The 24,935-nt window shown below is 41.2% G+C and overlaps 2 protein-coding genes across 4 annotated transcripts in view; one reads left to right on the top strand and one right to left on the bottom strand.

The window, feature by feature from the left end:
- Positions 1-6,939, bottom strand: part of LOC106569157 (opsin-5) — a 28,584-nt gene extending 21,645 nt beyond the window's left edge. The window contains exon 1 of one of the 3 annotated variants that reach the window (XM_045694173.1): positions 6,821-6,939. The gene's annotated coding sequence lies outside the window, so the exon portion shown is untranslated. Of the gene's footprint in view, positions 1-4,091; positions 4,179-6,820 lie in introns of those variants that run through there. The other 2 variants (XM_014140198.2, XM_014140199.2) reach the window with 2 other exon arrangements.
- On the top strand, positions 1,083-23,688 carry LOC106569159 (E3 ubiquitin-protein ligase RNF138). The gene is made up of 8 exons (XM_045694174.1): positions 1,083-1,194; positions 4,142-4,316; positions 4,541-4,694; positions 10,718-10,866; positions 13,762-13,809; positions 13,899-14,031; positions 18,295-18,402; positions 18,768-23,688. Exons 2-8 carry the CDS (start codon positions 4,153-4,155, stop codon positions 18,825-18,827), a joined length of 816 nt encoding a protein of 271 aa, XP_045550130.1. The 5' UTR covers positions 1,083-1,194; positions 4,142-4,152; the 3' UTR covers positions 18,828-23,688.
- The last annotated feature ends 1,247 nt before the right edge of the window (positions 23,689-24,935 follow it).

Raw genomic sequence — 24,935 nt, 5'->3', positions numbered from 1 at the left:
AGGCAGTGGTTGCTGAGCCAATAATATTTGCACATGGCAGTTCAGTTGACAACAGCACATTCATGAGGCGTGCCTTATGGGTTATGAATGCACGCCAGGCAGTGCATTCATAACCCATACCAGAACACACAGCAGTTCAGTTTCACATCGATTTCCAACTATCACAGCACTGCCAAGCAGATAGGACCACAGCTACCCACTGAGCAAGGCCACAACTCAGGATGGCACCAAACTACACGGTTCGCTGGTGATGAAACCTCCATCCACTCCCCACTCCCCATTAGACATTCATGTAGAAATTAAGATTAATGGCTAGAAGATAGAGGGCAGTTTACCAGCATCCTTCCATCTACTGATCACCCGATCAATAAAAAGATGGAGTGAACTGAACACACAATCAATGGAGATATAGAGGGACGAGTGAGGCCAGGCTGAGTTAGCCTCCACACAGCAGGACTGACCACTTGCAATTAGAGGAGACATTATTAATATACATGAGCTGGAATCTTAAATGGCCAGATATTGACTCCAAGGCTGGCAGATAACATAGTAGCTGTGAATTATTTTGTCTGAAAATGAGGGCACTGTTTGATACTGAACTTTATTGCAGCCCAAGCGCACAGTGTAGCTTGGAGTCAATGCAGGTTGTTTAGCAGTCACGTCTCTATAGGTATTAACTAAACAACAGTATATATCAGAGGCTGTGGACTGAATGTCTGACAGGTATCATTCCCTTACTGGTGAATAATAAAATGGCAGTAAAACAAAATAAACATTGCCAGAAAATTTCAGTTTCACTTTCTGAACAGAGGAGCCTTTTTCTAAACTGTGATAATTCACAAAAAGTCCCTCTTTAATTGTAAACTTACACAATCATATGGAGAGCATAGAGTACATTAAAGAGATCCCTTTGAAGTTTTGAAATTACTTGAACATTTTCCAAACATACGGTGTGCAGAATATAACATTTAAGAAGTTGTTCCAAGCCTTGTAGATCTGAATAAGAGTTCAAAGCCAATGACTCTTGTGAGTGAATGATGTTTGAAGCTGTTAAACATTAGGTAATTTCCAACCTTCCTCATGTCGACAGTGAAAGTGAAAACTAACTTGTCAGGGGATTTGCCGTGTTGTATTTATACTTGTCAATTCATTTTCAATCATTAGTTACAATTCGCTCAGCAGATTGTACAGGTGGTAAGTGGAATTTTGTATTTAAATATGGATTTAATGTTGAGGGGAAAAGACAATGTACTGCTTAAAATACTGCTTGTTTGTTTCTGAATGCGAGAGAGAGATGAGGGAGCCTGAGACTGCCATCACCAATTTTAAAAGTTCTTTGTTATCTAAAATGTTTAAAGGTATATGCATGTGTGGTTTGGATGAAGTGCACTAGTACATTGTCATGCATAGCGATCTAGCAGTTTAGGTGTTCCTGACCATAATTGTTTGCTATCGAGTTGGTTGGACAGGTTTAAGCCAGGTGTGGTAAGTTAGCGAATTAATGTGTAGTTCACCCATGCTTTCAGTCTCCCCATATAGTAGTTCTATTTGATGTAGCTCTGTCTTTTAAAGTAAAATGTACATGACTAAATATGGACATTATTAACTAATGAATGATATTAACTTGTTTTCCATAGTGTTACCTGCTCTAATTAAAAAAGTTATTCTAATTAAATGCTCATTCTCATTGGTTAATAAGTGTGGGTGGGATTGAGGAGCAAAGGGATACATGCTGTCCTTTTCTCTCAGCTCAGGGTTAAATACCATTTGACAATGTGCTCAATAGCAGTTTGTAGTATACAGGCAGTTGATTTAGGCTGTTCTGGTAGACTCTTTAGTCCCAGTAACGGGAGAGTTGGACTCTGCTTAGAGCTGGAAAAGGGGTCATCTGTATTTATGATATTTAGCATTTTGGCCCAGTCTTAGCTGCAGTAGGAACACTATTGAGGGGCTGAGATTTACACTCGCTGTCATTTTTCAGTTTTCATATCCTGAATGTTGCTGCTATGGACAACTGTTTTCTAGACAAGCCATGTATTCTGAAATACTGCATCTGTAATAAATTCAAGGATTGTTTTTGTACAATCATGGGTCCTCCTCATTCTCACCTGTCACCTCCCTTGGCTACTCTGGGTCAGCTATTCTACAAAGAGAGAGTGAACATTTTGCGGTCACATTCTAATGCATTATTACTTCAACGCTTCATGACACTACCATTATAATGCCTAGCACGTTTTGTAAAAATACAGCACCAGTCAAAAGTTTGGACACCTACTCATGCAAGGGTTTTTCTTTATTTCCTACATTGTAGAATAATCGTGAAGACATCAAAACTATGAAAAAACACATGGAATCATGTAGTAACCAAAAAAGTGTTAAACAAATCAAAATATATTTTATATTCTTCAAAGTTGCCAGCCTTTGCCTTTGACAGCTTTGCACATTTTTGGCATTCTCTCAACCAGCTTAACCTGGAATGCTTTTCCAACAGTCTTGAAGGAGTTCCCACATATGCTGAGCACTTGTTGGCTGCTTTTCCTTCATTCTGCGCTCCAACTCATCCTAAACCATCTCAACTGAGTTGAGGTCGGGTGATTGTGGAGGCCAGGTCATCTGATGCAGCACTCCATCACTCTCCTTGGTCAAATAGCCCTTACACAGCCTGGAGGTGAGCTGGGTTATTGTCCTGTTGAAAAAACAAATGATTGTCCCACTAAGCGCAAACCAGATGGGATGGCGTATCGCTGCAGAATGCTGTGGTAGCCATGCTGGCTAAGTGTGCCTTGAATTCTAAATAAATCACTGACAGTGTCACCAGCAAAGCACCATCACACCTCCTCCTATATGCTTCATGGTGGGAACCACACATGCAGAGATCATCCGTTCACCTACTCTGTGTCTCAATGACATGGCGGTTGGAACCAAATATCTCAAATTTGGACTCATCAGACCAAAGGACAAATTTCCACAGGTCTAATGTCCATTGCTTGTGTTTCCTGGCCCAAGCAAGTCTCTTCTTATTGGTGTCATTTAGTAGTGGTTTCTTTGCAGCAATTCGACCATGACGGCCTGATTCACGCAGTCTCCTCTGAATAGTTGATGTTGAGATGTGTCTGTTACTTGAACTCTGTGAAGCATTTATTTGGGCTGCAATTTCTGAGTCTGGTAACTGTAATGAACTTATCCTCTGCAGCAGAGGTAACTCTGGGTCTTCCTTTCCTGTGGCTGTCCTCATGAGAGCCAGTTTCATCATAGCGCTTGATGGTTTTTGCGACTGCACTTGAAGAAACTTTCAATGGTCTTGACATTTTCCGGATTGACTGACCTTCATTTCTTAAAATGAATGATGGACTGTCGTTTCTCTTTGATTATTTGATCTGTTCTTGCCATAATATGGACTTGGTCTTTTACCAAATAATCTTCTGTATACCAACCCTACCTTGTCACAACACAACTGATTGGCTCAAACATATTAAAAAGGAAAGAAATTCCACACATTAACTTTTAACAATGCACACCCGTTAATTGAAATGCATTCCAGATGACTACCTCATGAAGCTGGTTGAGAGAATGCCAAGAGTGTGCAAAGCTGTAATCCAGGCAAAGGGTGGCTACTTTGAAGAATCTCAAATATAAAATATATATTTGATTCCATATGTGTTATTTCATAGTTGTGATATCTTCACTATTATTCTACAATGTAGAAAATAGTAAAATAAAGAAAAACCCTGGAATGAGTAGGTGTGCAAACTTTTGAGTGGTATTGTAGGTCTGACTGTCAGAGAAAGCATAATGACTAGGTATATGTGTTTCAGAGATAGGTACTGTACATGGATGACAATACAAATGTTGTATTAACTCAAAGCTAATGAGGTAAAACATGATTGAAAGGGTCTCTGTGCCTATACATTTACATTGATTAGAGAGAAATCCAACCTGTCTACTACTCCCTGGCAACTGTCACTTATCCATTGTTGATCTGTTATGATGTAATCATGATTGAATGCAAATAGTCTGGGTACACCTGGAATGAGTTAATATTTCACAGACAAGTAAACTCAAGTCTACTAGCATTCTGGTTGGGGACTTACAGTAAACAGGTGGTGGTTTCCTCCTCATTTTCCTCCCTCCATGTTGGCAGAGTTGGGATAAATGGGAAGTGGGTGTTCTTCATCAATGGAGCCTGTGGGAGCTATGAGTAATATTTGGGATGCTGCAGAGGGATCGTTGGACAACTGCTCAGAGGAGGATTATGACTGTCCCATATGTCAGGATGTCCTGAAAACCCCCATCAGGACCAGGAACTGCAGACATGTGTAAATATACAAAACCATAGTCAGGCCAAGGCATAGCCCAGGTCAAATAACCAAATATTTGAGATCAAATAATCCACAAATTGGCTGGCTCAGCTCAATACTTTAGTTGCCAGATGTTTGTGATATTACAAAAAAGAAAGTCTAAGCCAACTCATTAGGATATATCCTATAGCCTACAATAAAACGCAACCTTTATTAAACAATAACCATCTCTGTCCTCCCAGGTTCTGTAAAAACTGCTTCCGCCTGGCTGTGAGGGCCCAGGGGCCACACTGTCCCCTGTGCAGGGGCCCTGTATCGGAGACTGAAAAGAGAGCAATAGATGTCCAGCAGCAGATGAGGGAGAGGAAAGGACAGTGCAGGGCCTGTGGTACTACGGTAGCAGACACTATTTATTACACTTTGTTTATAAATGAGCTTAAATGTTTACACTTAAATATTTTACCTGTGTGGAGTACAGAACATATACTCAGTGTTTTGCAGTGTTACCTAAATACTGAGGAGGGTGTTGTTTTTCATGTTATTCCATTGTTTCCCCTCCATTTACAGTCATGCTAGGGGAATCCCATAGCTAGTACATGTAGTTCTTCCCCAAACCAACACTACAATCAGGTCGCTGATCAAAGGGACAACACACAGGAGGAAAACTCTGTAGTCTACACATCTACACAGTATGATAAATACACTCCCAAGTGTGCTTATGATTTTCACCTCCTTAGGTCTTCCCACCATATATGAAGTATACTTTTCACCCATAGGAATACCTAAGGGGTTGAAATGTTAATAAACACACTTGGGACTATATTATCACTGTGTGTGTGTGTGTGTGTGTGTGTTCCTTTTTTGATGATGAACATTTACTTTAATATCTAACACCTGCTCAAAGCCTGTGGATGTGTGTACAAGGTTATATTCCTTGATTATAGACAAATTGGATGTATTTATTTTATTTAACCTTTATTTAACTAGGCAAATCAGTTAACAACAAATTCTTATTTACAATGACGGCCCGGACGACGCTGGGCCAGTTGTGCGCCGCACTATGGGACTCCCAATCAAGACCGGATGTGATACAGCCTGGAATCGAACCAGGGACTGTAGTGACGCCTCTTGCACTGAGATGTAGTGTCTTAGACCGCTGCGTCCATGCGTGTGTGTGTGTGTGTGTGTGTTAACTATTTAACTGGAACTAAGCAAACTACTAAATCGTTCAGTTTACATCTTGCTGACATCTTTTCTAGGCTACTGTAGATTTTATTAAATGAGATGTAGGCCTATCAGGGCCTATAGGCTACCTGCCATTATCTAAGCAAACTATGGCAAAATGTTATTAGAATCATAAACACAGGTTTGAATCTGTAGCCTATGTCTATTGAAATGACAAGTCAATCTCGCAAATGGAACATAACAATTTGTAGTCTTAACATCTGGCACATAACAGCACAATTGCCAGAAAATAGCCTAACATTCGTTTTTTTAATGGTCATCCAAGTGTTTTTTGGGATCCTCTGTCATCACTCAAACACTCCTGTCGGATTTATCTATAGTTATGCACATGCACAAAGGGTATTTATTTTTAAACCTGGTTCGAGCTCTGAATGCTGATTGGCTGAAAGCCGTGTTATATCAGAACATATACCAGGGGTATGACAAAACATTACTTTTTACTGTTCTAATTACTTTTTACTGTTCTAATTACTTTGGTAACCACTTTATAATAGCAATAAGGCACCCTTGGGGTTTGTGGAATATGGCCAATATACCACCGCTGACGTCTGTATCCAGGCACTCTGCATTGTGTCCAGATTAAGAACAGCCCTTTTTTATTTGACTTTTATTTAATCTTTATTTAACTAGGCAAGTAAGTTAACTTTTTGTTCATTCAACTTTTTCACCCCGGTCATTTTATCTGGACATGATTCTACAGGACCTCCACCAGACGACAAAGCTAAGTAGTAACATTAACACTATGCCATCTAATTGCAGTCGTTGTACTCATAATATACAAGAGAACTATTGCTTTATGGTGAGGTTAGCCGTGTGGCAAGCCCAGCTTCAGATGCAATCATTAGGCTAGGGCAATTTAAGTGTAGGAAAGGATGAAACAGCATCTGTGCCACCAGTATGTACAGATAGTAGTATAAATCCCCTCCACACAGTCCCCGCAGCCGAACAATTTTCTCAAGGCTTCTGGAAAGAAATATGTCGATCATTCAGCCGACATAAACTTTCAACCGGTTCTCCCCATTAAGGGTGTGTTCGTAAATTCAATCTGGAGTGCCAGAGTCCATTCAGAGTGCGCTCTGGGCGTTCGTAAATTCTGAGTTTGCCAGATTGTCAATTTCGTAAATCCAGAGCATTTCGCTCTCGGAGCGTTCAGAGCACACACTGGACTCTGACCAAGGTGTAGGATTGATCCGAGCGTTCTGACCTCACAACGGCAGCCAAGCTAACTGGCTAATGACACAAATGATAGAACACCTCATTCTGATTGTTTTACTCACCCTAGCAGAGCTGGTTAGGCTATCCAGAGTGTTGATGACTGTAACTGGGCTGCTGGCAACAATTTAATTACGCTTTTTTTGCCGACGTTTACTGACACTGACCATATTCAACAGGTGTTGAGCGTTAGTAAATTCATCAGTTATTCTGCGCTCTGTGCTCTGATAAAGGAGTAGATAACGGGGTCTGAGCCGCCAAAGCCTACCACCGTTAGCTCTGACAAATCGAAAACCCTATTCATTGGCGACTCCATTACCCGCAATATTAGACTTCAAAATAATCATCCAGTGATCATACACTGTTTACCAGGGGGCAGGGCTACTGATGTAAAGGCTAATCTGAAGAGGGTGCTCGCGAAGACTAAATATAGGGAGTATAGGGATATTGTTATCCACTCGGCACCAACAATGTCAGAAAGAAACAGTCAGAGGTATCCAAGCGCAATATAACTTCACAGCGTGTAAATTAGCTAGAAAAATGTGTCAGCAATGAGTAATTGCCTCTGGCTCTACAGCAGTCTCACAACTCAATCGCTGGTTGAAAACTGTTTTCTGCCCTTCCCAAAAAATGCCAGCCTGCCAATTTATTGAAGTCTGCCACTAGCATTGTCAGTGCAGTCAACTCAGCTATCACCATTGAGACCGTGTCTGTGCTTCGATCTAGGCTGGGCAAAACTAAACATAGAGGTGTTCGCTTTAGCAGTCTCACTGGAATAAAGACCTCCATTCCGGTCATTATTGAAAGAAGTTGTGATATCTCACACCTCAAAATAGGGCTACTTAATGTTAGATCCCTCACTTCCAAGGCAGTCATAGTCAATGATGTGATTGGCCTGACTCAAACATGGCAACAAAAAAAGAGGCCTCTCATCCTGGTTACACTAGTGACCATATCCCCCCTGCATCCCACAAAGGTGTCGCAAACATAACAGTAAATTTCAATGTACCAAAAAAAATGACTGCGTTTTCGTGTTTTGAGCTTCTAGTCATGAAATCTATGCAGCCTACTCAATCACTTTTTATAGCTACTGTTTACCGGCCTCCTGGGCCATAAACAGCATTCCTCACTGAGTTCCCTGAATTCCTATTGGACCTTGTAGTCATGGCAGATAATATTCAACATTTTGGTGACTTCAATATTAAAATGGTAAAGTCCACAGACCCACTCCAAAAGGCTTTCAGAGCCATCATCGACTCAGTGGGTTTTGTCCAACATATCTCAGGACCTACAAATTGCCACAGTCATACCCTGGATCTAGTTTTGTCCCGTGGAATAAATATTTTTCCTCATAATCCATGATTATTGGACCACCATTTTATTATGTTTGCAAAGAACAAATAATCTGCTAAAACCCCAACCAAGGATCATTAAAAGCCTTGCTACATATTCTCTGACAATCTTGCGTAGTACTCTATATGCAGTCGAACCCCTAAAAACCCAAAACATTTGTTACAAGAAATTAGCTCCCTGGTATACAGAAAATACCTGAGCCCTGAAGCAAGCTTCCAGAAAATTGGAACAGAAATGGCGTTCCACCAAACTGGAAGTCTTCCAACTAGCTTGGAAAGACATTACCATGCAATTTTGACGAGCCCTCAGTGCTGCTCGATCATCCTATTTTTCCAACCGAATTGAGGAGAATAAAAACAATCCAACATTTATTTTTGATACTGTCGCAAAGCTAACTAAAAGCAGCATTGCCCAAGAGAGGATGGCTTTCACTTCAGCAGTTATGAATTCATGAACTTCTTTGATGAAAAGATCATGATCCTTAGAAAGCAAATTACAGACTCCTCTTTGAATCTGCGTATTTCTCCAAGACTCAGTTATCCTGAGTCTGCACAGAACTGCCAGGACCCAAGATCAATGGACACACTCAAGATTTTTAATTCTGTATCTCTTGACACAGTAATGGCCTCTCAAATAGTCATGGCCTCTAAACCTTCAAGCTGCGTACTGGACCCTATTCCAACTAAACTACTGAAAGAGCTATTTCCTGTGATTGGCCCTCCTATGTTGAAAATAATACATGGCTCCCTATCCTCAGGATGTGTACCAAACTCACTAAAAGTGGCAGTAATAAAGCCAAACCAGGACCCAGAAGATGTCAAAACTATCTGCCTATATCAAATCTTTAAAAAAAATCTGTTGCGCAGCAACTCACTGCCTTCCTGAAGACAAATAATGTACACTAAATGCTTCAGTCTGGTTTTAGGTCCCATTATAGCATTGAGACTGCACTCGAAGGTGATAAACTAACTTTTAATGGCGGCAGACGAAGGCTCTCCATCTGTCTTCGTGCTCCCAGACCTTAGTGCTGCTTTTGACATCATTGATCACCACATTCTTTTGGAGAGATTGTGTAAACCAATTAGAGTTTCCAGACAACCTTTCCTGGTTTAGATCTTATCTGTCGGAAAGATACAGTATTAGTTCGTCTTTGTGGATGGTTTGTCTTTTGAATTTCAGTGTTCCTCAAGGTTCCGTTTTAGGACCACTATTGTTTTCGCTATATATTCTACCTCTTGGTGATGTCATTCGGACACACAATGTCAACTTTCCCTGCTATGTGGACAACACACAGCTGTACATTTCGATGAAATATGGTGAAGCCCGAAAATTGCCTACCCTGGAAGCCTGTGTTTCAGACATAAGGAAGTGGATGGAGACAAAACGGAGATGTTAGTTCTAGGTCCCAAGAAACAAAGAGATCTGCTGTTGGATCTGACAATTAATCTTGATGGTTGTACAGTTGTCTCAAATAAAACTGTGAAGGACCTCAGGGTTGCTCTGGATCCTGCTCTCTCTTTTGACGAACATATCAAGAATATTTCAAGGACAGATTTTTTTCAATTTTAAAAAATTGCAAAAAATCTAACTTTTTGTCCAGAAATGATGCAAAAAAGCTAATCCATGCTTTTGTCACTTCTACATTAGACTACTGCAATGCTCTACTCTCCGGCTATCCGGATAAAGCACTAAATAAACGTCAGTTAGTGCTAAACACAGCTGCTAGAATCTTGACTAGAACCCAATTTTTTTTATCATATTACCCCAGTGCTAGCCTCTCTACACTGGCTTCCTGTTAAGGCTAGGGCTGATTTCAAGGTTTAACTGCTGACCTATAAAGCATTACATGGGCTTGCTCCTACCTATCTCTCCGATTTGGTCCTGTCGTACCGACCTACACGTACGCTACGGTCCCAAGACGCAATTCTCCTTATTGTCCCTAGAATTTCTAAGCAAACAGCTGGAGGCTTTCTCCTATAGAACTCAATTTTGATGGAATGGTCTGCCTACCCATGTGAGAGACACAGACTCGGTGTCGACCTTTAAGTCTTTACTGAAGACTCATCTCTTAGTATGTCCTATGGTTAAATGTGTGGGGTGCGAAAGTGAACGACAAGGCACTGGTCTCTCTTGCTCTCTCTACTATCCAGTTGTACCCTCTACAACCACTGTGGTTATTATTTGACCCTGCTGCTCATCTATGAACATTGGAACATCTTGAATAACAATCTGGCCTTAATGGCCATGTACTCTTATAATCTCCACCCGGCACAGCCAGAAGAGGACTGACCACCCCTCAGAGCCTGGATCCACTCTAGGTTTCTCCCTAGGTTCCTGCCTTTCCCAGGGAGTTTTTCCTAGCCACTATGCTTCTACATCTGCATTGCTTGCTGTTTGGGGTTTTAGGCTGGCTTCCTGTATAGCACTTTGTGACATCTGCTGATGTAAAAAAGGTTTTATAAATACATTTCATTAATTTAGCAACACCACCGGTGGATTAGATACATTTATCAATTTAGTTAATTATGGTTGCTAATTGGTTAAAAACAAAAATGTTGCTTCACACATCACCCATTTTATGTATAGACCTGTGTGATTTCACTTCTCAGAAGTTTCTCAGCAAGATGAGGGTTCACTACAAAAGCTGCAGGAAGTACCTTGAGGAGTATGGCACCCCTCTTGACGCACCACCCCCACCAGTCACACCAACGCCTCAGGAAGTCAGCCGTATATCTGTGGATACGATCCACATGACTGGGCAAGTATACAGAAACTGAATCCACCGAATCATAGGTGACCGACCGCCTTGATTTGGTCTTATGTAGCAACATTTGAATATATTTTTTTTTTTACATTGGATAAAAGCAGAGACACAGAGCTACAAAATGGTATATCATACACTGCATTTGAGGAACAATGGGAAATAAATTCTGCTTTTAAAGTTGATAAACTTGTAACTGCACTTTTGAGAAAATGGCCTTTGAATGTTTTGGTACCTACTGGAGAGCTTTTCTTTGTCTACACCCATTCAGCATCGTTCACACCCTCTTACACTTTAGCCCCATCTATCTTTTTAAGGGTTGATCCAACAGCAGTCAAGCACCCAAGCTAACTGGCTAACTTGCTAGCTACTTCCAGACACAAATGAGAGAACAGCTCACTGACCATTACTTGCCCTAGCAGAGCTGGTTAGGCTGTTTTTATGTTATCCAGACCGTTGCTGCAACGGGTGTTGAGCATTCGTAAATGTGTCTGTTATTCTGCGCTCTGGCACACTCAGATGAGAGTGCTCTGAAATCGGAGTAGATAGCCAGAGCGAATTTACCAGCTACGTCTGTCACTGCGACAACTGTTGATATTCTATTGAAGGGTGTGTTCGTAAATTCAATCCAGAGTGCCACAGTGAGCTTTGGGCGTTCATAAATTCAGAGCATCGTCAGATTGTCCGTTCGTAAAAAGCGTTCAGAGCGCAAATTGGACGCTCTGGCAGATGAGTAGGGTTGATCCAAGCATTCTGACCTCACAACGGCAGTCAAGCACCCAAGCTAACTGGCTAACATTGGCTAGCTTGCTAGCTTCTTCCAGACACAAATGAGAGAACGCCCCACTCTGACCATTTTACTCACCCTAGCAGAGCTGGTTAGGCTGTTTTTATGTTATCCAGAGCGTTGGTGACTGTAACTGTGCTGCTTGCAACAATTTAATTATGCTTTTTTTGCCGACGTTTACTGACACCGGCCATATTCAACGGGTGTTGAGCGTTCGTAAAATAATCAGTTATTCTGTACACTGGCACACTCAGACGAGAGTACACCTGAAATCGGAGTAGCTGGCCAGACTGAAGTTACGAACGCACCAGAAATGGTTATGTGCATAGTGATGTCTTTTGTTAAGACATGTAGCTAGCTAGGTAAACAATGAACCATAATCCCAACTCATGACGTTACTACCCTGCATGAATCTGCAGGTAGCTAACCAACCAGGTTCAATGTTAGATAGCTAACATTAGGCTATAACTAGCAAAGCAAATGGCTCTGAGATATGAATAATAACATCATACACATAACGTTAGCTAGCGAGCCAGCCAGCTAACGTTAGCTAGCTAACAGTACATTTTAACTTGAAATGAAACCACTTTCCATCAAAATTAGAAAAGTGTAATATCTGAAAATGTAGCTAGCTAGACTACCTTACCCGTGACACGTCTACCTGTCACTGATGCCATGGTTGCCCTTAGTTTGAAGATGTAATCCAGAGACCAGTGTTTTCTCCATCTCCTTAGCTATCATACTCGAATTCCAATGATTTCAAAACTCAGTCCTCCAGAAAGTGGAGACCAAGACTTATGCAGTTTTACTACACAATGCATTTTTTTAAAAAGCCACGTTTATTACCTACACATACTGACTAGCTCAAATAAACAGAAGCGTGCTATATGGCAGACCAATCCAAACTCATCTCTCGGCATGTCCAGCCCACTCATTATCTCAGCCAGTCATGGCTACGGGAAGGTTGCTGACTTTTTCTGTGGCTAAACCAACTAGGCTCAATTTTATTCGTATTTTTAGATGGCATACAAGTTTGTTATTAATGCACATGAGTTCACATGTTCCAGAAGGCATTTTTGCCAGAAAACACATTTTGATTAAAAAAAAGAAATACGTTCAAACGGCTCTCCTGTGAAATAGTGACACGCGACATACACCTAGTGTCCTGAAATGAGTCACAAGGATTAGTACTACTAGTAGTACTTTTAATAATACTGTAGTAGCAGAAGTAGCCAACTAGAACTGGAAATACTAGTATTAGTACTGTAGTGTGGTACTACTAATAGTAGCAGAAGGAGTAGTAGTGCTTCCGGTTATTTTAATAGTAGAGGTATAGGCCTAGTACCTGACTATGGTGGAAGTGTTCTAGAGTCCATAGTGCTGTCGCTATCCAGAACTCTTCATGGTCAGTGAAGGTGAATACATGGCCAGAGCTGAGACCAAATCAGTTCTGCATCATTAGGCATCTACCTAAGATCCAAGCTTTTTAAGTAAAATAAGGCAGCATCCTAGGAATATCAATAAGACAGCACTGAAACTACTCAGTCTGCATTAAGCTGACAGCTTAGTTTGATTGGTCGAGCTTTCCTTTGTCCCAGTTACAACCTATAATCAAGGATAGGACACATTGGACCGTAGCATCAGCAAGAGGACAAAAAATTATCATCTTAATGTACTCTTTGATGATATATTGGCTATAGTGAATACATTTGTGAGTTAAATAGCCAGATAGGCTGTGACATATATAGCCACAGACTTCATTCTGATTTACAGTTATGGATACAATGTTATCATGACTTTAATCAGCTTTCTCTAACTAGTTAAGAACAAATTCTTGTTCAGGGGCAGAACGACAGATTTGTATCTTGTCAGCTTGGGGATTTGAACTTGCTACCTTTCAGTTACTAGTCCAACACTCTAACCACTAGGCTACCCTGCCACCCCTCTTTCATTAAACATGATCTGTTAAGAGGTCATGGAGATTAATAAAACTTTTGTTTGAGAGTTTTTTCTGATAGTTGAGATTAGATATTTTGATCATTGATCAAAGAATTATACTCTCAAAGTGGTGTATATTTGACTATTCTCATTATGTTTTCATCTAGGATTCTACCAGGACAGCCCACACAAACACATATGTCTGAATTGGTTAGGTATGTATGATCTTACTGTCAAAATGTATCCATGTTGTGAAATTATTGTATTTTTGTGCATGTGTTAACGATGGTGACTTGTTTCTCAGGCCCAGAGTGTTGACATTGGGCTTCCTGGGAGGAAGGGTGTACTCCTGCCCATACTGCCCCCTGCAGGGTCTCACAGACATGAGACTGGTCCAGCACTGTGTCGGCAGCCACACAGGAGAGAATGCTCCAGCTGTGAGTGAGCCTATTCTAGCTTTCAAACATGAACCTCAATAGCAAGAGCTGCAACATGTCTTGAATAGTAATTAATGCTAGATATTATATCTATACTGAACAAAAATATAAATGCAACATGTAAATTGTTGGTCTCATGTTTCATGAGCTGAAATAAAAGATCCCAGACATTTTCCATACTCACAAAAAGCTTATTTCTCTCAAATAATGTGCGCAAATGTGTTTACATTCCTGTTAGTGAGCATTTCTCCTTTGCCAAGATAATCCATCCAACTGACAGGTGTGGCATATCAATAAGTTGACTAAACAGCCTGATCAATACACAGGTGCAACTTGTGCTGGGGACAATAAAAGCCTACTCTAAAATGTGCAGTTTTGTCACACAACATAATGTCACAGATGTCTCAAGTTTTAAGGGAGTGTGCAATTGGCATGCTGACTGCAGGAATGTCCACCAGAGCTGCTGCTAGAGAATTGAATGCTAATTTCTCTACTCTGAGCCTCATCCAACATAGTTTGAAAATTTGGCAGTACGTCCAACCGGGCTCACAACTGCAGACCATATGTAACCACGCCAGCTCAGGACCTGCACTTCGGCTTCTGCACCTGTGGGATCTTCTTAGACCAGACAGCTGAAGAAACTGTAGTTTGCACAACCAAATAATTTCTGCACAAACTTTCAGAAACCATCTCAGGGAATCTCATCTGCGTGGTCGTTGCCTCACCCGGGTCTTGACCTGACTGCCGTTCGGCGTCGTGACCGTCTTCAGTGGGCAAATGCTCACTTTTAATGGCCACTGGTATACTGGAGAAGTGTGCTCTTTACGGATTAATCCCTGTTTCAACTGTACCGAGGAGATGGCAGACAGCGTGTATGGCGTCGTGTCGGCGAATGATTTGCTGATGTCAACGTTGTGAACAGAGTGCCCCATAGTGGCGGTGGGGTTATGGTATGGGCAGGCATAAGCTACAGATAACGAACACAATCACATTTATCAATGGCAATTTGAACGCACAGAGATACTGTGACGAGGTCCTTAGGCTCATTGTCTTGCCAATCATCCGCCGCCATCACCTCATGTTTCAGCATGATAATGCATGGTCCCATGTCACAAGGATCTGTACACATTTCCTCGAAGCTGAAAATGTCCCAGTTCTTCCATGGCCTGCATACTCACCAGACATGTCACCCATTGAGCATGTTTCAGTTCCTACGACAGCGTGTTTCAGTTCCTGACAATATCCAGAAACTTCTCACAGCCATTGAAGAGGAGTGGGACAACATTCCACAGGCCACAATCAACAGCCTGATCAACTCTATGCGAAGGAGATGTGTTGCGCTGCATAAGGCAAATGGTGGTCACTCCAGACACTGACTGGTTTTCTGATCCACGCCTTACCTTTTTCTTTTAAGGTATCTGTGACCAATGGATGCATATCTGTATTCCTAGTCATGTGAAATCCATATTTTAGGGCATGTTAGTTTTTCACTCTGTTTCACTCTGTTAGTTCAGTTACCTTTGCATTCTTGTGTACAGGAACAATGGTGGCCATCTTGAAACACGTTGGGACAGCAGACTGGGATAGGGAGAGCTTGAATATGTCCGTAAACACACCAGCCAGCTGGTCTGCGCATGCTCTGAGGACGCGGCTACGGATGCCGTCTGGGCCGGCAGCCTTGCGAGGGTTAACACGTTTAAATGTCTTACTCACGTCGGCCACGGAGAAGGAGAGCCCACAGTCCTTAGTAGCTGGCCTCGTTGGTGGCACTGTGTTATCCTCAAAGCCGGCAAAGAACGTGTTTAGCTTGTCTGGCAGCAAGACGTTGGTGTCCGCGACGTGGATGGTTGTCCTTTTGTAGTCTGTGACTGTCTGTAGACCCTGCCACATATGTCTCATGTCTGAGTTGTTGAATTGCAACTCCACTTTGTCTCAATATTGACATTTTGCCTGTTTTGATTTCTTTACGGAGGGATAGGGGGAATACACTGTTTGTATTCTGCCATATTCCCCATCACCTTGCCATGGTTAAATGCGGTGGTTCGTGCTTTCAGTTTTGCGTGAATGCTGCCATCTATCCACGGTTGCTGGTTAGGGTAGGTTTTAATAGTCACAGCAGGTACAACATCTCCTATACACTTCTTAATAAACTCAGTGAACATCTTGGTGTTCACGTCCATGTTATTCCCAGAAGCTACCCGGAACATATTCCAGTCAGCGTGATCAAAACAATCTTCAAGCGTGGATTCCGATTGGTCAGAAAAGCATTGAATAGTCCTTAGCACAGGCGCTTCTTGTTTTAGTTACTGCCTATAGGAAGGGAGGAGCAAAATGGAGTCTTGGTCAGATTTGCCAAAAGGAGGGCAGGGGATGCCTTGTATGCATCCCGGAAGTTAGAATAACAATGGTCCAGTGTTTTTCCAGCACAAGTGCTACAGTCAATGTGCTAAAAGAATTTAGGTAGCCTTTTCCTCAAATTTGCTTTGTTAAAAGCCCCAGCTACAATAAATGCAGCCTCAAGATGGTTTCCAGTTTGCATAAAGTCCAGTGAAGTTCCTTGAGGGATGTCGTGGTATCGGCTTGAGGGGGGATATACATGGCTGTGACAATAACCGAAGAGAATTCTCTTGGGAGATAATACGTTCGGCATATTATTGTCAGGAATTCTAAGTCTGCGGCTGTATATAATAACACATAAGATTGGGTTGAGGTCGGCTGATTGTGGAGGCCAGGTCATCTGATGCAGCACTCATCACTCTCCTTCTTGGTCAAATAGCCCTTACACAGCTTGTAGGTTTTTTGGGTCATTGTCTTGTTGAAAAACAAATGATAGTCCCACTAAGCGCAAACCAGATGGGATAGCGTATCGCTGCAGAATGCTGTGGTAGCCATGCTGGTTAAGTGTAACTTGAATTCTAAATAGATCACTGACAGTGTCACCAGCAAAGCACCCCCACAGCATCACACCTCCTCCTCCATGCTTCATGGTGGGAACCACACATGCAGAGATCATTCGTTCACCTACTCTACGTCTCACAAAGACACGGTGGTTCGAACCAAAAATCTCAAATTTGGTCTCATCAGACCAAAAGACAGATTTCCACCGGTCTAATGTCCATTGCTCATGTTTCTCGGCCCAAGCAAGTCTCTTCTTATTATTGCTGTCCTTTAGTAGTGGTTTCTTAATTCGACCATGAAGGCCTGAACAGTTGATGTTGAGATGTGTCTGTTACTTGAACTCTGTGAATCATTTATTTTGGATGCAATCTGAGGTGCAGTTAAATGCTGATTTCTGAGGCTGGTAACTCTAATGAACTTATCCTCTGCAGCAGATGTAACTCTGGATCTTCCTTTCCTGTGGAGGTCCTCATGAGAGCCAGTTTCATCATAGCGTTTGGAGGTTTTTGCGACTGCGCTTGAATAAACTTTCAAAGTGCTTGAAATCTTTCAGATTGACTGACCTTCATGTCTTAAATTAATGATCAACTGTTGTTTCTCTTTGCTTATTTGAGCCATTCTTGCCATAATATGGACTTGGTCTTTTACCAAATAGGGCTATCTTCTGTATACCACCTTCTGTATACCACCCCTACCTTGTCACAACACAAATGATTGCCTCAAACGCATTAAAAAGGGAAGAAATTCCACAAATTAACTTTTAACAAGGCACACCTGTTAATTGAAATGCATTTCAGGTGACTACCTCATAAAGCTGGCTGAGGGAATGCCAAGAGTGTGCAAAGCTGTCATCAAGGCAAAGGGTGGCTACTTTGAAGAATCTCAAATATAAAATATATTTTGGAGTAGGTGTATCCAAACTTTTAGCTGGTACTGTACCTTCCTCATGCATGTAATTATTAACTTGTAGTATAGCAAGTATTTCAAACTAGAACTCAACAAGCCTCATTATGTATTTAACCTTTTATTTAACTAGGCAAGTCACCCTCCCCTAACCCAGATGACGCTGGGCCAATTGTGCTCCACCTTCTGGGACTCTCGATGATGGCCAGTTGTGATACAGCCAGGGATCGTACCGGGATCATACCAGGATCTGTAGTGACACCTCTAGCACTGAGATGCAGTGCCTTAGACCACTGCGCCACTCGAGAGTCAATTGACTGATTTCCTTATATGAACTGTACAGTAACTCGTGGAAATCTTTTGAAATTGTCGCATGTTGCGTTTTATATTTTTGTTCAGTGTAAAAAATAATTAGAATGTGCTGTTTGTTCTGTTTGGTAAGTCACCCCCTCTCTCCTCTAGGTGTGTCCCATCTGTGCTGCCACTGTTTGGGGCAATGCTAGTTACTGCAGCCGAAACCTCATCGGTCACCTGGCTATCAGGCATTGTTTCAGCTATGACACCTACATGGTGAGTGTCTCATAATTTTTCTCTGAAGTTATGCCAAGGAGTTCCATAGAGAGAAAAAAAAAGAATTACGATTTCCAAGAAATCGTTCCTAGAAATTCTTCAGTGGAAAATCATTATGTCCTGTTCTTGACAGCACTGTAACTCAATGCATTTTCAAAAGCAACAGGCTGACTTTGCATTATTTTTACATACAGTACATACCATCATGTCTACTCTAGATGGTAGCCTAGAACACAATAGCTAATTTCCCTTCTAAATTGTTGTCATGTGTATTTTGTACATACCATAAACAAAGATGGTTCATGTTTGTTTGTGTTCTCTGCTTGATGTCCTACTTTTTACGGAATCCTCCTGTATGTTCCCAGAATGTAGGGGAGGACGATTACACCCAACTCTGCCTTGCCATTCAGCAGTCACTGCAGTAAGGCACCGGCATCACAGAGTGACAACAAGGCCCTAAGAGAGCTACACATTATGTTCCAACACAATACATACCTCTTCAACCGCTCCTTGCAACATCTATGATGTCTATGATGTTACTTATTGTATCGTATGTTCCTGGAAAGCAATTGCATATCCCTTTTTGCTTCTTTGAGTTATTTTTCTGTATTCCATTTTCATTCCACTTTCACACTTGTCCATTACAGTAGGTCTAGTCCTTGGTGGGTTCTTCAAGTTAACACCATTGAAGTGAATCACTTTCCCAGCAACATGTTTTATGGACATAATGGGTGTGCTTTGAAAAGATACTGAGAATTCAAGGCAATTTGAAAGTAAATTGAAGATGAACAATGTGTAGTAGGCTATGATACATTTTCTCACCATAGCCCTTAACAATTCCAGGTTGGTTAGGAATTGTACAATAGAGTGTGTGATTATGTACAGTTAGTCAGGCAGATCTATGTAAAGGTTCTACTCATGAAATTATGTTCACAGACAAGTTTAGCTGTGGGGCATCTAATGCTCATAGAACATGGATCTGTACTGAGTGGACAAAACATTAGGAACACCTCTTTCCATGCCCTAGGCTGACCAGGTGAGTACAGGTGAAAGCTATGATCCCTTATTTCACCTGTTATATCCACTTCAATCAGTGTAGATTATTTGATTTGGAACGCTTGTAGTCATAATTTGGACTAATCTTCCTTAAACATTAAAATACAATTTATAATATGATCACATTTTCACATATAACACACTGTTACAAACAACAGACGTAATACACTGACATATTGACCAGATAAATACTCTAATAGAATGATTCCTTCATCTACCATAGTCCTACACAACCTTACGGTTTATTGTATTTAAATGGTTCTAAAGTATTAAGAGGAGGAAGGGAAGCGCTACTAAGGGACACAATAGTACATTTTGGTAGACAGAAGGTGCTCTTTGGTCAAAGGGGTGAATTAGTCATCAAAAAGAAAGGAGGACCAATGCGCTCTTCATATAATTAATTAAAATGCCTTTATTTGTATGGCATGTTCAATAGAAACAAAGTTTTAAAAATCCGACGTGTTTCGCATGCATGGCCTTCGTCAGGGAGTACAAAGAAATAATACAATGTCCTCTTTAAAACAGCTTCTCCAATTCGCCCTAATTTTAAGAGGGCGTGGTTACAAAATTGATTGGACACACCTAGTAAGCAATACTATACAAATTAAAAAGTGAAATACTGTAGCTATGTTATCAAAAAATTGAACTCCAAGCTAGAAGTATCAGAATGCCTAGAAAGGTAGTTCTAACCTTAAATATGACTGGGAGAAGTGTCAAGATTAAGAAAGCAATATATTCCATAGTACACTAGAACATAGCAAACATGAACAACAACAGTCTAAACATAGCTGAGGGCAATTTACCAAAATGTCCACTAGATGACAGCAAATGGACCTATCACGACCCTACAGGAAGGGTGAGAAATCCATATCTTCATTTAAACCAGGGTACTTAGTGGCCTGTAGTTTGTAAATCCAAAAACTTTCCCTTTGGTTTAACTGTTAAAGACGGTACCCTTTTCTAATTGAGGCCGGAACATGATCAATACCCATAGCTTGTAGGGAGGCAGGGCTGCCATGGTGTAAGGACTTGTAGTGCCTTGCCATGGTGTAGTCTTCATTGCCTACCCGTATGGCGTACTTGTGTTCCGCTAAGCGGTCTTGAAGGCGTCTCTTTGTCTGTCCAATGTAGAACACCTTGCACTGTGGACATTCCAATCTATAGATGACATGGGTGGTTTTGCAGTTAATGAAATGCTTGACGTAATACTCCATTTTAGAAGCTGTGTCAACAAAATACTTTTTCTGTGCAATATTTCTGCAATGGTTGCACTGGTTACATTTAAAAGAGCCCTTGGGTTTGTGGTCAAGCCAAGTTTCTGAGAGTCACCAGGAAGACAGCTGTGGACTAATTTGTCATTTAGGGTAGAACATCTCTTAAAGCTTCTGACTGGTGGCTCAGGGAAGACTTGGCGTAGTAGCGTTTCACTTTGGATGATTCCCCAATTATTTTTAATGATTCTTTTAATGTTCTCTGCTTCAGTGCTGTTTTTTGTAACAAAATATACTCTCTCTGATGTATCACGAGGCACTCACCTTTGCAACAAGTTCTCTCTGTCAAGTATTCCAGCCCTGCATCTTTCAGGACCTAAACATGCCATACAAATAAAGGCATTTTAATTAATTATATGAAGAGTGCCTGGTCCTCCTTTCTTTTTGGGTTCTAAAGTATTGTTTGAATTTATATATTGAAAGTTTTCTGGTTTGCTCAGACAAATTATTCAATTTGTTATTGCTCTGAATCGAAATGTTATTCTGCCAATTTAACTTTTCTGCCGGGATAACACATAGACGGTGGACAATCTATTCTTAGTATTGACTGAATGTCTTTCTCTTACCAACTGAATACTGTTGTGAATGGAGTTTGGCCGTTTTAAATTATGTACATTGTGAAATAAAATAAGCATGTTTTTTTCAATTATCTTATTGATTAATGACCAAGCAAGAGCACTGTGCATGACAACAGCAGCATAATCATATCTCCACCTTAAAACAATCCTTGCTGCTTTGTTCTGTTCAGTTCAATCTGCAGCATCCTACTTTCACTTGCTGATGCATTTCCAGAGACCATAGAACAGTAGTTCACCTGACTCCCAATTAATGCTTGGGTTGTTTGCTTAAGAATCTTTCCCAGTAAATATTTAGGTATCCTTCTGATCATGCATACAGTAAAAAAAAATTAAAACAAGGATTAGTTATTTGAGACGACCATGATAAGCAGTTGTCTAGCTGCACCCCAAGTAGTTTGGTTTCTGACACTTCCTCAATTTGTACTCCCCCCATACTTAATTGCATCCCATGCTGTGTTGGCCTTTTCCTTGTGGAACAAACCAATATAACCTTGGTTTTCTTGGTGTTCCAAAATATTTTTTTTCTGGAAAACCCACTCCCTAAAATGTCCAAAATCTACTTGTAGAGCTTGCTGTACCCTTTGAACCGATTGTCTTGCTGTATAAATTGTAGTATCAAATATAGTAGCTTGAGTTTCAGATAAGGCATAAGGAAGGTTGTTGGTATTTATTAAGTAAAGAAGTGGCCCAAGGCAGCTGCCCTGCGGTATTCCACAATTTAAAGCATGAGAGGAAGAAAACAACCCATTGATATAGGTGGACTGTTTCCTTTCAGTTAGATATGACTGTACCCAATTCAATGCTGCCTTCTTAAACCCATAATGCAACAATTTTGTACAAATTATTTCATGATCCACTAAATCAAATGCTGTACAAACATCCCCAAAATAGTACACCCACAAACCTGCCGTTATTCATAGCATTGAGCCACTGGTCAGTCATGTCAACAATGCAGTGGTAGTGGAATGTTTTTTGCGATAAGCATGCTGATTGGCTGTGATCAGATCATTCTTTTCCATATACTCCCATATTTGGGGCGGCAGGTAGCCTAGTGGTTAGTGTTGGGCCAGTAACCAAAAGGTTGCAAGATCAAATCCCCGAGCTCATAAGGTAAAAATCTGTCGTTCTACCCCTGAACGTTCTGTCCCACTGTTCCTAGGCTGTCATTGTAAATAATAATTTGTTCTTAACTGACTTGCCTAGTTAAATGAAGGTTAAATAAATAAAATATTTGTCTACTCACAATAACTTCCAATATCTTACTGAGTGAAGGGAGTAGACTAATTGGTTGACTATTGGCAAGAGTAATGGGTTCTTTGCTGTCGGGATTGTACACAGTTTAGCATGCTTCCATACATTTGGAAATGTCCCCCTTTCCAGTGACCAATTAAATATGTATTTCAGTGGAGCTGCAATCTGGGGAGCAGCATAGTGAAGTAAAAAATTGAAGGGGTGGAGAGAAGTTAAAGATGGATTTTTAAGCCTTGCTAACTTTTGAGACATGGATTGTGTATGTGTGCAATTGCGGGTGAATGGGCAAGACAATATAATTAAGTGCCTTTGAACGGGGTATGGTAGTAGGTGCCAGGCGCACCGGTCTGAGTGTGTCAGGGTACTGCAACGCTGCAGTTTTTTTTCTCCCACACTCAACAGTTTCCCGTGTGTATCAAGAATGGTCCAGCACCCAAAGGACATCCAGCCAACTTGACACAACTGTGGGAAGCATTGGAGTCAACATGGGCCAGCATCCCTGGAATGCTTTCTTCATCTTGTAGAGTCCATGCCCAACGAATTGAGGCTGTTCTGAGGGCAAAAGAGGGTGCAACATAAAATTCGGAAGGTGTTCCTAATATTTTGTATACTCAGTGTATATAATAGAGGCTATTGCAGCACTTATCAACCAAACAGACTGTTATCACAAGCACTTTTGTCTCCCTTGAGGTTCCCAATAACTGCCAGTGTGATATGCTTGTTAGCAACTGTCCTGCCATACTTGTTGCTTTATTTATGTATGTCTGGTGTTAGACAAATCATATAGCTAAATTGGCAAACTATTAGTAATGCTGTCAATCTGGTGGTAAAGGTTGTAAAGTATAGAAATATACATTTTCATATCGTCTTGTCACAGTCAGTATGAGTATAAGTATTGATAATTGCAATGTAGGTTGTCAAGATAGTCAAACGCCCTTTTCACTGTTCATAACGATCTGACACTTTTTAATGACTAGACATGATTAAACATAACTAAATGTTTCCCTGTTTTAGCTCTCATAAAACACAACGGTTTGAGCTTTGTGAACAATAATGATGCAGTGTGATTTCAAATGTGATTGTTCAAGTGTATTTTGATATTTTTGCATTAAACACTTACTTCCCTCAAACTGTTTTCTTAAGTAGTCTGTCAAGTGTCTTCACCTATTGTCAGACTTCCACCGAAGTCTTTTCCTTTCCTAGTTCGGGCAGTGTTCGGCGGTCGGCGTCACCGGTCTTCTAGCCATCGTCGATCCACTTTTCATTTTCCATTTGTTTTGTCTTGTTTTCTTACACACCTGGTTTCCATTACCATCATTAATTGTTGTGTATTTAACCCTCTGTTCCCCCCATGTCCTTGTGTGGAATTGTTTGTTTGTAAGTGCTTGTATGCTATGTTACTGGTGCGCGTCGGGTTTTGTACCCGTGTAGGTTCTTTTTGGATTGCCGTGGGTTATGTAATTAAACTGCTCCAGCTATTACCCATCTCTGCTCTCCTGCATCTAACTTCACTGCCACCAGTTCCGCAACCCTTACACCTATATCATCTGCATATACAGTAAGGTAAAAAATTATTGTCCCCCTTAATAAAGATGAGCAAGAAAGACTGTATAAAATAAATAATACAAATATTGAGCTATATTGTATGCTGAAACAAATGTGGAAATTTTATTTGAACTAATAAACCCTTTTTCAGGACCCTGTCTTTCAAAGATAATTCGTAAAAATCCAAATAACTTCACAGATCATCAGTGTAACGGTTTTAAACACTGTTTCCCATGCTTGTTCAATGAACCATAAACAATTAATGAACATGCACCTGTGGAATGGTCATTAAGACACTAACAGCTTACAGACGGTAGGCAATTAAGGTCAGAGTTATGAAAACTTAGGACACTAAAGAGGCCTTTCTACTGACTCTGAAAAACACCAAAAGAAAGATGCCCAGGGTCCCTGCTCATCTGCATGAACATGCCTTAGGCATGCTGCAAGGAGGCATGAGAACTGCAGATGTGTCCGTACTGTGAGATGCCTAAGACAGCGCTACAGGGAGACAGGACGGACACCTGATCGTCCTCCCAAAGGCAGACCACTTGTAACAACACCTGCACAGGACCGGTACATCCGAACATCACAACTGCGGGACAGGTACAGGATGGCAACAACAACTGACTGAGTTACACCAGGAACACACAATTCCTCCATCAGTGCTCAGACTGTCCGCAATAGGCTGAGAGAGGCTGGACTGAGGGCTTGTAGGCTTGCTGTAAGGCAGGTCCTCACCAGACATCACCGGCAGCAACATCGCCTGTGGGCACAAACCCATCGTTGCTGGACCAGACAGGCCTGGCAAAAAGTGCTCTTCACTGACGAGTCG

Source organism: Salmo salar, chromosome ssa14 (assembly GCF_905237065.1).
Source record: "Salmo salar chromosome ssa14, Ssal_v3.1, whole genome shotgun sequence".
Lineage (NCBI taxonomy): Eukaryota > Metazoa > Chordata > Actinopteri > Salmoniformes > Salmonidae > Salmo > Salmo salar.
This window is presented reverse-complemented; position numbering and strand designations above follow the sequence as displayed.

Bases quoted from the DNA above. Each gene is read 5' to 3' on its own strand.
- LOC106569159 (XM_045694174.1), top strand. From the start codon at position 4,153: ATGGGAAGTGGGTGTTCTTCATCAATGGAGCCTGTGGGAGCTATGAGT. The intron at 13,810-13,898 runs GTATGTATGATC...CTTGTTTCTCAG, and splicing joins CATATGTCTGAATTGGTTAG to GCCCAGAGTGTTGACATTGG. The intron at 18,403-18,767 runs GTGAGTGTCTCA...GTATGTTCCCAG, and splicing joins TCAGCTATGACACCTACATG to AATGTAGGGGAGGACGATTA.